Raw genomic sequence first — 13,782 nt, 5'->3', positions numbered from 1 at the left:
CTAACACGGAGATTTTTGAGGTGGACTCAAGATCTGCTGGGTAAACGCAGCCAGACTTTCCACACTCAAGGCAGGGGGACAATGACCGGAATCCGCAGTGACTGTCTTCTGCCTAAGGCCTTTAATCAATAAGCGTATGTTTTACGCTGTAAGCATGCACTTCATAAACACAACAACACTCCTCTATTTCTATGGGAAGTTAGCGTGTAGTCTCTAGCGCTCTATCGCCCCTTGCGGGCGGAGGACTTACTTGCAGTTAAGTAAGCAGATATTTATCTTAGTTATAGTGAAGCACAATCAGTCATACTCAGTACACAATTAAACGTTGCAGTCAGACGCTTGAATTTCAGGTGGATATGCTCAAACACAGTCAGTACATAGCATAGTCAAACCAACACTGCGAGGAATTTGTTTAATTTCTGAGTTAAATACACTTCAGTTATGAGCCTTCCACACGGAGCGCCAGAAATGTAGCGGATTTGTATAATTATTATTATTATAATTAGTCACTCGTTAAAAGGGGCACCACCGGACGTAAGATCCGGAAGTTATGATTATTCAATTAGGATTAATTAAATAACCATAACTCAATTAAATAGATTTGATTAAGGCAAATTTGATGAATCAGTCAAATATCTTTTAGGCTCGTGGTTTCTAGGCGTCAGGGAACTTGTTAGTGTATTTAAACCAGAAAATAAGGCACACAAACACAGTTTGTCTATGATACTAACAGGCTATTTATTTAAACACATGGATTAAGTAACAATAGATATAGCGTCATGAAACATATGCACACATATATAACGTCAAAGAGGTAGGTTAATTATGCTCAGTGAAGGTTTAATAGCGACTCAAACTCATGATGCAGCAGTGATGACTGAAAGTCTACTCCTAAATACTATGTAAAGCTACTCTGTCGATATTAATAACTATAGGGCAGTGGAGTTTAAAAGGTCAGCTACAATCTTTCACCAGCCTGTGTAAAATATGGAACCATAGCCCTACTTGTGCAGAAGACGTCGATCGTCAGCCCTGGAGTGGTTTTGGTTGCGAACTCAGCGGGGGTTTTGGCCTCTTCCTCTCTGGGTTCAGCAATGCGGGCCCGGTTGACTGGCTTCGGCGGGTGGTGACTGGCTTCGGCGTGTGGTTCGGCTGAGTGGTTCTGCTGGCCTCGGGAGCTGCAGATGCCACTGGCGCTTCGTGGTGGGTCACAGGCGGTGAAGAGACGATGTTGTGCGGCTGACTCAGTTCTTCTTAGTACCTCAGTTCAGGCTGACCAGCACAGCCGAGGTATTTTATTCAATAAAAAGGTTCAGAGTGGTTCTCTTGAATTCAGCTTGAATTACTGAGGGAGAAAAGTCTTTTAGGCCGTGCTGAGCCTTGGAGATGCGGAGTCAGATGTGGTTTTCTGGCTGAGTCCGAAACGGACAAAGGTTGAAGCACGTGGGCTTTTAGAAAAAGATAAAAAAAAAGGTAAATAAACTACGCTGAGCTAATCAAAAAGGCAACGACGTCAAACTGGAATACGACTGATTGGCTTGTAATAAAAAAAATCAAAGATAACTGTGTAAAAGGAAGAATGCTCTAAGCTGCGAAAATACTAAACAAAGGATTACGTACTAGAAAAGTTTAAGAGGTTATAAACGAGCAGCAAGGAGCAACATAAGTAAGCAAAGGAAAAAGAAACAAGAGAGCGAAATTTCAAAATCTGGCGCTTATGTATCAAGGGGGATGGATCCCAGGAGATGGCCCAACATCCGGAGTGAAGGCTTTTCTCTCCTCCTTCGAGGTAGCAGGGAGGAGGGGTCGTTTCCCTATTTTAATCGGAATACTAGGATTTAATTTTAATATCGCATCACTGCTGTCTCATCAGCACGAGGGAAATAACATAATCCTTCACCCTAATACAGGCATACAGATACAAAGTGGTATAACATTCGTAGATATTTTGGACTACAGTCCCACAATCAATTGAAACATGCATGTTCTTCCTAAATAAGATTATGCTGATTTTATGTTAGCAGAGGTAGCAAACTTTACTCATATCATATCTCCTGCATTCCTGTTGGATCTTAAACCTGTTTGTAGTTACCAACAATGATAGTCATGCATGTCACACTCATATGGGATTTGTCGGGGTAACATAGGCATCAAAGAATTATAAAACAGAAATATAATGTTACAGAGATCACATTGTTCATTAGAAAAAGGGTTAATAGGTCATTTTAAAGTCATTTATCTTGATTGTCTGTTGCATTGAAGGAAGGCATAGAGTTCATTTGGAGTTTAGTGTAACAAGAGGATGATTCTCCTTAGAGTCACACAGGGGTTCTGTTTTACCTCCCAGAACCCAGGGGATTTCACACGTAGGTCAAAAGGTCTCTGAAAAGGCCCCCTGGAGGGATGGAATGGGGGTGAAAAGTTTGTTGGGATCGTAAAAGCTCCCATCCTTTTGCCCATCTCCTACTTCGTGACAGGAGAGGGGGTGAAGGAAAACAAACCAGCTCCTTCATATATTTGAATTATCAGTTTACTGCCCCTTTTCCAGGGCATCAAAGCATTCCATTGTTGAGAACTTGCTATGGATCAGTCCTCATGCTACAGGGAGAAGGTTTCTACAGCAGCCCAGAAAGGACAAACCAAACACTGACTCTAGAGATGGCATTTTGTGTTTTTCATTAGTTTCCTTAATGCAGAGAATGCAACCTGACAGGTCTGTTCTGCATAATGAGGTTACCCACCATTTACCTTTATTGCAATGTATAAATACTTCATTATAAGTAAAAGTCTTGCATGTAAAATCTTCTTGCTGCAGAATTATGTAGTATTATGAGGTTGATGTAGTTAAAGTATTACAGTAAAAGTAAGCTTTGAATGAGAAGGAAACACTTTGATCACTGTTATCACTGTGTGATAAAAATCTTTATTGATTATTGAAGCTTCAGATTGTTCACAATGTCAGCTATGTACAAGAACATCATCCATGATTATTATCATGATCATTACAGTTTGATTGAACATTTCTTTATGAATTTACAAAGTGATGAGAACAAAATATCTGTGATGAAGGAAGTTCTGCTGTTTTCTCTGTTTAAGAAACAACAGACACACATACATCAATACAAACATGAAACTAACATTTAGAACAAAGAGAAGTTCATATTTTCATCTGAAGAAATGTCAGTGAAGGTTAAAAACATGGTGATGAGCAGTGAGAGCCTCCATGGATAAAAACACACAGGAAAAAGTCACATTTAAAGAAACTGATAATATCAACAACACATACATAAAGTAAACAAAGTGTTGAATATCACTATTAGCATGTCAGCTGATCTCTGAGCAGCTCAGAAACATGGAGACAAAAACATGAAGAATTACAACATCTGACACATAAAGTCTGAAATGACTTCTGTCTATTTTACTTTACACAACTCAGCTGTGGAATAACCACCAACCCAAAGTCCAGCATAGAGAGGCTGAGTGAATGTGGTCTGGACTCTGTGGAGGAGAGTCATGGTTTCAGAGACGCTGTAGAAGGACAGAATACCTGCTCTGTGATCCAGGTACACTCCGACTCTGGAGGAAACAGGACCTGAGACGGTACTTGAGATGTTGTTGAACCAAAATCTATACCTGTTAGTGGAACACCATAAAGACCAAGATTTGTCATTACGTCCAAATCCAGATTTACTTCCTGCTCTGCTGATATTCTTGTATGCAACTGCTACCTCAACTCCTCCTCTTCTTCCTCTCCACTCCACCTCCCAGTAACAACGTCCAGTCAGACTCTCTCTACTCAGGACCTGATACTCATCAGTGAATCTGTCTGTGTGACTAGAATAAGACTGTTGTTTAAACATATGTTTTACTTTTCTGTTCCCCTCAGATAATAACAGCTCTGTGTTTGCTGTGTTTGGATCCAGAGTGATTTCACATGAATATTTTAAGAACTCAGCTCTGGTCTTGGGTTCTGGTTCTGGTTCTGGTTGTGGCAATAAAACGTCCACTTCATTCACTGCCAGTGAGATGTTTGTCCAGTTGTCCCTCAGGATGTCCTGTAGTTTATCTCTGAGCTCTGACACAGCTGCTGTCACATCCTCAAAGTATCTCAGAGGACGGATATTGATGCTGGATGAGTCTGTAGGTTCACTGAGTTGTGACACTGAGGGGTAGTTGTGTAGAAACTGGATGTGATCCTCTGTGTGTGAGAGCTGCTTCAGTTCAGCGTCTTTCCTCTTCAGCTCAGTGATCTCCTGCTGCAGCTTCTCCTGAAGCTCTTTGACTCCACTCACTTCAGTTTCCTGCTGGGATCTGATCTGCTGCTTCACATCAGAGCTTCTTTTCAGGAGGAGACGGATCAACTCAGTGATGATCTTCTCACTGTCCTCCACTGCTTTATCAGCAGAGCGACTGACGGCCTCCACCTCCTGTTGAAGCAGCTTCACATCTTTCTCTCTGTCCTGGATTCTCTGCTGGATGTTTAGGCGACTCACCTCGAGCTCTCTCTGCCTCTCCGTCCTTTCTGCTGCAGCTGGGACTGTGTCGTGGCCTTTATGTTCATCCTGGAGCTTCTTGGAGGGCTCCACCAGCTTGTGTTTTTTAAATGTAGGTGATTCATAGTGAGACTGGAGGTGATTCTCACAGTAAGAGGCCAGACACACCAGACAGGACTTGAAGGCTTTCAGCTTCCTCCCAGTGCAGACATCACAGGCCACATCTTCAGGTCCAGCATAGCAGTGATCAGCAGGAGCAGCTTGGAGTCCAGTCTTCTTCAGCTGCTCCACTAAAGCTGCTAACATGGTGTTTTTCTTCAGGGCAGGCCTCGGTGTGAAGGTCTCTCTGCAGTCAGGGCAGCTGTAGATCCTCCTCTGATCCTCTCCATCCCAGTGTGATTTAATACAGCTCATACAGTAGCTGTGTCCACAGGTAGTAGTCACCGGATCCTTCAGTAGATCCAGACAGATTGAACAAGAGAAGGTTTCTCGGTCCAGCTGATCTCTCTGCGCCATTTCAGCTCTGAGAGGCGACGACTGTCTGAGCTTCACGTCCTGATAAGTTTAATAAGTTTGAACTTTGATATGATCATATGATTCAGTCATAAATACAGCCTGACAGCTCTGTGCTGCGTCACATGTTGGTTACAACCATCTATAAACTGTAAACCTGAAGGGAGAGAACAAGGAACTCTGATCCCAGAGTGGAGCTTGTTGTTTTAAAGAACAGGGACGGTTATCAGGACGAGTAGCCACACTGTGGATTCAGTTAAAAGCTGCTCACCATTTAACTTTACTGCAATGTAAATATACTCCATTACCACTAAAAACCCTGCATGCAAAATCCTCCAACAGTAAAAGTACTGCAGTATTATGCGCTTGATGTAGTTTAAGTATTGCAGTAAAAGTACGGCAGTATTATGAGTGATGTAGTATGCAGTATTACAGTAAAAGTACTGCAGTATTATAGTGATGTAGTATGCAGTATTACAGTAAAAGTACTGCAGTATTATAGTGATGTAGTATGCAGTATTACAGTAAAAGTACTGCAGTATTATAGTGATGTAGTATGCAGTATTACAGTAAAAGTACTGCAGTATTAAGGTGATGTAGTATGCAGTATTACAGTAAAAGTACTGCAGTATTATAGTGATGTAGTATGCAGTATTACAGTAAAAGTACTGCAGTATTAAGAGTGATGTAGTATGCAGTATTACAGTAAAAGTACACAAGCTTTGAATGAGAAGAAAACACTTTGATCACTGTTGATAAAATCGTGTTTATTGATTATTGAAGCTTCAGATTGTCGACACATCCAATAAGTGTGATCAATGATTTCATGTTCAGATTGACTTCATCCACTCAGTCAGTTAGTGTAACCCAGAATGTCAGCTATGTACAAGAACATCATTAATGATTATTATCATGATCATTACAGTGTGACTGAAAATTTCTTTATGAATTTACAAAGTGATGATAACAAATTATCTGTGATGAAGGAAGTTCTGCTGTTTTCTCTGTTTAAGAAACACAAATACATCAATACAAACATGAAACTAACATTTAGAACAAAGAGAAGTTCACATTTTCATCCGAAGAAATGTCAGTGATGGTTAAAACTTGGTGATGAGCAGTGAGAAAAAGTCACATTTAAAGAAACTGAACATATAAACGACACATACATAAACTAAAACAAAGTGTTGAATATCCCTATTAGCGTCTCAGATGATCTCTGAGCAGCTCAGAAACATGGAGACAAAAACATGAAGAATTACAACATCTGACCCATGAAGTCTGAAATGACTTCTGTCTATTTCACTTTACATAACTCAGATGTGGATCCAGGATAAACATAAAGTCCAGCATAGAGAGGCTGAGTGAATGTCGTCTGGACTCTGTGGAGGAGAGTCATGGTTTTAGAGACACTGTAGAAGGACAGAATACCTGCTCTGTGATCCAGGTACACTCCGACTCTGGAGGAACCAGGACCTGAGACGGGAGTTTCAATGTTGTTGAACAAAAATCTATAACTGTTAGTGTAACAATCTAAACACCAAGATTTGTTATTACGTCCAAATATAGATTCACTTCCTGCTCTGCTGATATTCTTGTATGCGACTGCTACATTAACTCCTCTTCCTCTCTGCTCCACCTCCCAGTAACAACGTCCAGTCAGACTCTCTCTACTCAGGACCTGAAAATAACTAATGAATTTGTCTGTGTGACTAGAATAAGACTGCTGTTGTCCCGTATATCCTACTTTTCTGTTCCCCTCAGATAATAACATCTGTGTGTGTGCTGTGTTTGGATCCAGAGTGATTTCACATGAATATTTTACGAACTCAGCTCTGGTCTCTGGTTCTGGTTCTGACAGTAAAACGTCCACATTAGTCACTGTCAATGAGATGTTTGTCCATTCCTCCCTCAGGATGTCCTGCAGTTTATCTCTGAGCTCTGACACAGCTGCTGTCACATCCTCAAAGTATCTCAGAGGACGGATATTGATGCTGGATGAGTCTGTAGGTTCACTGAGTTGTGACACTGAGGGGTAGTTGTGTAGAAACTGGTTGTGATCCTGTGTGTGTGAGAGCTGCTTCAGTTCAGCGTCTTTCCTCTTCAGCGCAGTGATCTCCTGCTGCAGCTTCTCCTGAAGTTCTTTGACTCGACTAATTTCAGTTTCCTGCTGGGATCTGATCTGCTGCTTCACATCAGAGTTTTTTTTCTGGAGGAGACGGATCAGCTGAGTGAAGATCTTCTCACTGTCCTCCACTGCTTTATCACCAGAGCATCTGACGGCCTTCACCTCCTGTTGAAGCAGCTTCACATCTTTCTCTCTGTCCTGGATTCTCTGCTGGATGTTTAGTCGACTCACCTCGAGCTCTCTCTGCCTCTCAGTCCTTTCTGCTGCAGCTGAGACTGTTTTGTGGCCTTTATGACCATCCACAGAGCAGAGATAACAGATAATCTGCTGATCAGTGCGGCAGAAAATCTCCATCATCCTACCATGACGAGAGCAGATGTTCTCCTGGAGCTTCTTCGAAGGCTCCACCAGCTTGTGTTTCTTTAATGGAGCTGCATCATAATGAGGCTGGAGGTGATTCTCACAGTAAGAGGCCAGACACACCAGACAGGACTTGAAGGCTTTCAGCTTCCTCCCAGTGCAGACATCACAGGCCACATCTTCAGGTCTAGCATAGCAGTGATCAGCAGGAGCGGCTTGGAGTCCAGTCTTCTTCAGCTTCTCCACTAAAGCTGCTAACATGGTGTTTTTCTTCAGGACAGGCCTCGGTCTGAAGGCCTCTCTGCACTCAGGGCAGCTGTAGATCTTCCTCTGATCCTCTCCATCCCAGTGTGATTTAATACAGCTCATACAGTAGCTGTGTCCACAGGTAGTAGTCACCGGATCCTTCAGTAGATCCAGACAGATTGAACAGCTGAGTGTTTCTCGGTCCTGCTGATCTCTCTGCGCCATTTCAGCTCTCGGAGGCAATGACTGTCTGAGCTTCACTTCCTGATAAGTTTAATAAGTTTGAACTTTGATCTGATCATGTGATTCAGTCATAAATGCAGCCTGGCAGCTCTGTGCTGCGTCACATGTTGGTTACACCCATCTATAAACTGTAAACCTGAAGGGAGAGAACAAGGAACTCTGATCCCAGAGTGGAGCTTGTTGTTTTAAAGAACAGGGATGGTTATCAGGACAAGGAGCCGCACTGTGGATTCAGTTAAAAGCTGCTCACCATGTAACTTTACTACAATGTACAAATACTCCATTACAAGTAAAATCCCTCCATGCAAAATCCTCCAACATTAAAAGTACATAAGTATTATGAGTGATGTAGTTTAAGTATTACAGTAAGTACTCAAGGTTTGAATGAGAAGAAAACACTTTGATCAATGTTGATAAAAATAATCTTTATTGATTATTGAAGCTTCAGATTGTTGACACATCCAATCAGTAAAGTGTGATCAATGATTTCATGTTCAGATTGACTTCATCCACACAGTCAGTTAGTTTAACCCAGAATGTCAGCTATGTACAAGAACATCATTAATGATTATTATCATGATCATTACAGTTTGATTGAACATTTCTTTATGAATTTACAAAGTGATGAGAACAAAATATCTGTGATGAAGGAAGTTCTGCTGTTTTCTCTGTTTAAGAAACAACAGACACAAATACATCAATGCAAACATGAAACTAACATTTAGAACAAAGAGAAGTTCATATTTTCATCTGAAGAAATGTCAGTGAATGTTAAAAACATGGTGGTGAGCAGTGAGAGCCTCCATGGATAAAAACACACAGGAAAGAATCACATTTAAAGAAACTGATAATATCAACAACACATATATAAAGTAAAACAAAGTGTTAAATATCACTATTAGCGTGTCAGCTGATCTCTGAGCAGCTCAGAAACATGGAGACAAAAACATGAAGAATTACAACATCTGACACATGAAGCCTGAAATGACTTCTGTCTATTTCACTTAACACAACTCAGCTGTGGATCCACCACCAACATAAAGTCCAGCATAGAGAGGCTGAGTGAATGTGGTCTGGACTCTGTGGAGGAGAGTCATGGTTTTAGAGACGCTGTAGAAGGACAGAATACCTGCTCTGTGATCCAGGTACACTCCGACTCTGGAGGAACGAGGACCTGAGACGGGAGTTTCAATGTTGTTGTAGCAAAATACATAACTGTTACTGGAACAATCTAAACACCAAGATTTGTTATTACGTCCAAGTATAGATTCACTTCCTGCTCTGCTGATATTCTTGTATGTGACTGCTACAAAAACTCCCCATCTTCCTCTCCACTCAACCTCCCAGTAACAACGTCCAGTCAGACCCTCTCTACTCAGGACCTGAAAACAGTCAGTGAATCTGTCTGTGTGACTAGAATAAGACTGCTGTTGTCCCGTCCCTTCTACTTTTCTGTTTCCATCATATAATAACATCTGTGTGTGTGCTGTGTTTGGGTCCAGAGTGATTTCACATGAATATTTTAAGAACTCAGCTCTGGTCTTGTGCTCTGGTTTTGGTTTGGGCAGTAAAATGTCCACTTTAGTCTTTGCCTGTGAGATATTTGTCCATTTGTCCCTTAGGATGTCCTGTAGTAGATCTCTGAGCTCTGACACAGCTGCTGTCACATCCTCAAAGTATCTCAGAGGACGGATATTGATGCTGGATGAGTCTGTAGGTTCACTGAGTTGTGACACTGAGGGGTAGTTGTGTAGAAACTGGTTGTGATCCTCTCTGTGTGAGAGCTGCTTCAGTTCAGCGTCTTTCCTCTTCAGCTCAGTGATCTCCTGCTGCAGCTTCTCCTGAAGCTCTTTGACTCCACTCACTTCAGTTTCCTGCTGGGATCTGATCTGCTGCTTCACATCAGAGCTTCTTTTCTGGAGGAGACGGATCAGCTCAGTGAAGATCTTCTCACTGTCCTCCACTGCTTTATCAGCAGAGCGACTGACGGCCTCCACCTCCTGTTGAAGCAGCTTCACATCTTTCTCTCTGTCCTGGATTCTCTGCTGGATGTTTAGTTGACTTACCTCGAGCTTTCTCTGCCTCTCAGTCCTTTCTGCTGCAGCTGAGACTGTTTTGTGGCCTTTATGTTCATCCACAGAACAGAGATAACAGATAATCTGCTGATCAGTATGGCAGAATATCTCCATCACCCTACCATGACGAGAGCAGATGTTCTCCTGGAGCTTCTTGGAGGGCTCCACCAGCTTGTGTTTTTTAAATGTAGGTGATTCATAGTGAGACTGGAGGTGATTCTCACAGTAAGAGGCCAGACACTGCAGACAGGACTTGAAGGCTTTCAGCTTCCTCCCAGTGCAGACATCACAGGCCACATCTTCAGGTCCAGCATAGCAGTGATCAGCAGGAGCAGCTTGGAGTCCAGTCTTCTTCAGCTGCTCCACTAAAGCTGCTAACATGGTGTTTTTCTTCAGGACAGGCCTCGGTGTGAAGGCCTCTCTGCACTCAGGGCAGCTGTAGCGCTTCCTCTGATCCTCTCCATCCCAGTGTGATTTAATACAGCTCATACAGTAGCTGTGTCCACAGGTAGTAGTCACCGGATTCTTCAGTAGATCCAGACAGATCGAACAGGAGAAGGTTTCTCGTTCCAGCTGATCTCTCTGCGCCATTTCAGCTCTCAGAGGCAACGACTGTCTGAGCTTCACTTCCTAATAAGTTTAATAAGTTTAATAAGTTTGAACTTTGATCTGATCATGTGATTCAGTCATAAATTCAGCCTGACAGCTCTGTGCTGCGTCACATGTTGGTTACACCCATCTACAAACTGTAGCTCTGAAGGGAGAGAACAAAGAACTCTGATCCCAGAGTGGAGCTTGTTGTGTTTAAAGAACAGGGACGGTTATCAGGACGAGGAGCCGCACTGTGGATTCAGTTAAAAGCTGCTCACCATTTAACTTTACTGCAATGCACAAATACTCCATTACAAGTAAAATGCCTACATGCAAAATCCTCCAACATTAAAAGTACTGCAGTATTATGAGTGATGTAAAGTATTACAGTAAAAGTACTGCAGTATTATAGTGATGTAGTATGCAGTATTACAGTAAAAGTACACAAGCTTTGAATGAGAAGAAAACACTTTGATCACTTTTGATAAAAAAACATCTTTATTGATTATTGAAGCTTCAGATTGTTGACACATCCAATCAGTAAAGTGTGATCAATGATTTCATGTTCAGATTGACTTCATCCACACAGTCAGTTAGTGTAACCCAGAATGTCAGCTATGTACAAGAACATCATTAATGATTATTATCATGATCATTACAGTTTGATTGAACATTTCTTTATGAATTTACAAAGTGATTAGAACAAAATATCTGTGGTGAAGGAAGTTCTGCTGTTTTCTCTGTTTAAGAAACAACAGACACGAATACATCAATACAAACATGAAACTAACATTCAGAACAAAGAGAAGTTCACATTTTCATCTGAAGAAATGTCAGTGAAGGTTAAAAACATGGTGATGAGCAGTGAGAGCCTCCATGGATAAAAACACACAGGAAAAAGTCACATTTAAAGAAACTGAACATATCAACAACACATACATAAACTAAAACAAAGTGTTGAATGTCCCTATTAGCATGTCAGCTGATCTCTGAGCAGCTCAGAAACATGAAGACAAAAACATGAAGAATTACAACATCTGACACATGAAGTCTGAAATGACTTCTGTCTATTTCACTTAACACAACTCAGCTGTGGATCTATTATAAACCCAAAATCCAGCATAGAGAGGCTGAGTGAATGCGGTCTGGACTCTGTGGAGGAGACTCATGGTTTCAGAGACGCTGTAGAAGGACAGAATACCTGCTCTGTGATCCAGGTACACTCCGACTCTGGAGGAATCAGGACCTGAGACGGGAGTTTCAATGTTGTTGAACCAAAATTCATAAATGTCAGAGTAACAATCTAAAGACCAAGATTTGTTATTACGTCCAAATATAGATTCACTTCCTGCTCTGCTGATATTCTTGTATGTGACTGCTACATTAACCAACCCTCTCCACTCCACCTCCCAGTAACAACGTCCAGTCAGACTCTCTCTACTCAGGACCTGACTATATACAGTGAATCTGTCTGCGTGACTAGAATAAGACTGTTGTTGTCCCGTATGTTCTACTTTTCTGTTCCTCTCAGATAATAACAGATGTGTGTATGCTGTGTTTGGATCCAGAGTGATGTCACGTAAATATCTTAAGAACTCAGCTCTGGTCTTGGGCTCTGGTTGTGGCAGTAAAACGTCCACTTCAGTCACTGCCAGTGAGGTGTTTGTCCATGTGGCCCTCAGGATGTCCTGTAGAAGATCTTTGAGCTCTGACACAGCTGCTGTCACATCCTCAAACGTCCTCAGAGGATGGATATTGATGCTGGATGAGTCTGTAGCTTCACTGAGTTGTGACACTGAGGGGTAGTTGTGTAGAAACTGGTTGTGATCCTCTGTGTGTGAGAGCTGCTTGAGTTCAGCGTCTTTCCTCTTCAGCTCAGTGATCTCCTGCTGCAGCTTCTCCTGAAGCTCTTTGATTCCACTCACTTCAGTTTCCTGCTGGGATCTGATCTGCTGCTTCACATCAGAGCTTCTTTTCTGGAGGAGACGGATCAGCTGAGTGAAGATCTTCTCACTGTCCTCCACTGCTTTATCAGCAGAGCGACTGACGGCCTCCACCTCCTGTTGAAGCAGCTTCACATCTTTCTCTCTGTCCTGGATTCTCTGCTGGATGTTTAGTCGACTCACCTCGAGCTCTCTCTGCCTCTCAGTCCTTTCTGCTGTAGCTGAGACTGTTTTGTGGCCTTTATGATCATCCACAGAGCAGAGATAACAGATAATCTGCTGATCAGTGCGGCAGAAAATCTCCATCACCCTACCATGACGAGAGCAGATGTTCTCCTGGAGCTTCTTGGAGGGCTCCACCAGCTTGTGTTTTTTAAATGTAGGTGATTCATAGTGAGACTGGAGGTGATTCTCACAGTAAGAGGCCAGACACACCAGACAGGACTTGAAGGCTTTCAGCTTCCTCCCAGTGCAGACATCACAGGCCACATCTTCAGGTCCAGCATAGCAGTGATCAGCAGGAGCAGCTTGGAGTCCAGTCTTCTTCAGCTGCTCCACTAAAGCTGCTAACATGGTGTTTTTCTTCAGGGCAGGCCTCGGTGTGAAGGCCTCTCTGCAGTCAGGGCAGCTGTAGATCCTCCTCTGATCCTCTGCATCCCAGTGTGATTTAATACAGCTCATACAGTAGCTGTGTCCACAGGTAGTAGTCACCGGATCCTTCAGTAGATCCAGACAGATCGAACAGCTGATTGAGTCTCGGTCCAGCTGATCGCTGTGCGCCATTTCAGCTCTCGGAGGCAACGACTCTCTGAGCTTCACTTCCTGATAAATGAAACAAGTTTGAATATGATTCAGTCATAAATGCAGCCTGACAGCTCTGTGCTGCGTCACATGTTGGTTACAACCATCTATAAACTGTAAACCTGAAGGGAGAGAACAAGGAAGCACAACAAGCTTGTTGTTTTAAAGAACAAGGAGCCGCACTGTGGATTCAGTTAAAAGCTTCTCACCATTTACCTTTACTGCAATGTAAATATACTCCATTACCACTAAAAACCCTGCATGCAAAATCCTCCAACAGTAAAAGCACATATTATGAGGTTGATGTAGTCAAAGTATGCCACTATATCTTACACACTGGCCCTTTATATGAGGTTGTGTATGTGCTTTTTTAAACATAATTTCTTAAC

At 42.3% G+C, this 13,782-nt stretch overlaps 2 protein-coding genes across 2 annotated transcripts; both read right to left on the bottom strand.

Moving 5' to 3' along the window:
• On the bottom strand, positions 1-13,375 carry LOC128359978 (uncharacterized). The gene is made up of 5 exons (XM_053320292.1): positions 11,736-13,375; positions 8,998-10,650; positions 3,456-3,633; positions 1,006-1,261; positions 1-119 (listed from the first exon to the last, which is right to left on the bottom strand). Exons 1-5 carry the CDS (start codon positions 13,373-13,375, stop codon positions 1-3), a joined length of 3,846 nt encoding a protein of 1,281 aa, XP_053176267.1.
• LOC128360931 (tripartite motif-containing protein 16-like) lies at positions 6,304-7,965 on the bottom strand. Its single transcript, XM_053321493.1, has one exon. The coding sequence runs from the start codon at positions 7,963-7,965 to the stop codon at positions 6,304-6,306; it is 1,662 nt and encodes a 553-aa protein (XP_053177468.1).
• Positions 13,376-13,782: the final 407 nt, after the last annotated feature.

Source organism: Scomber japonicus, chromosome 6 (genome assembly GCF_027409825.1).
Source record: "Scomber japonicus isolate fScoJap1 chromosome 6, fScoJap1.pri, whole genome shotgun sequence".
NCBI classification, from domain to species: domain Eukaryota; kingdom Metazoa; phylum Chordata; class Actinopteri; order Scombriformes; family Scombridae; genus Scomber; species Scomber japonicus.
The sequence above is the reverse complement of the archived record's forward strand: the minus strand, read 5'-3'. Positions and strand labels throughout refer to the sequence as shown.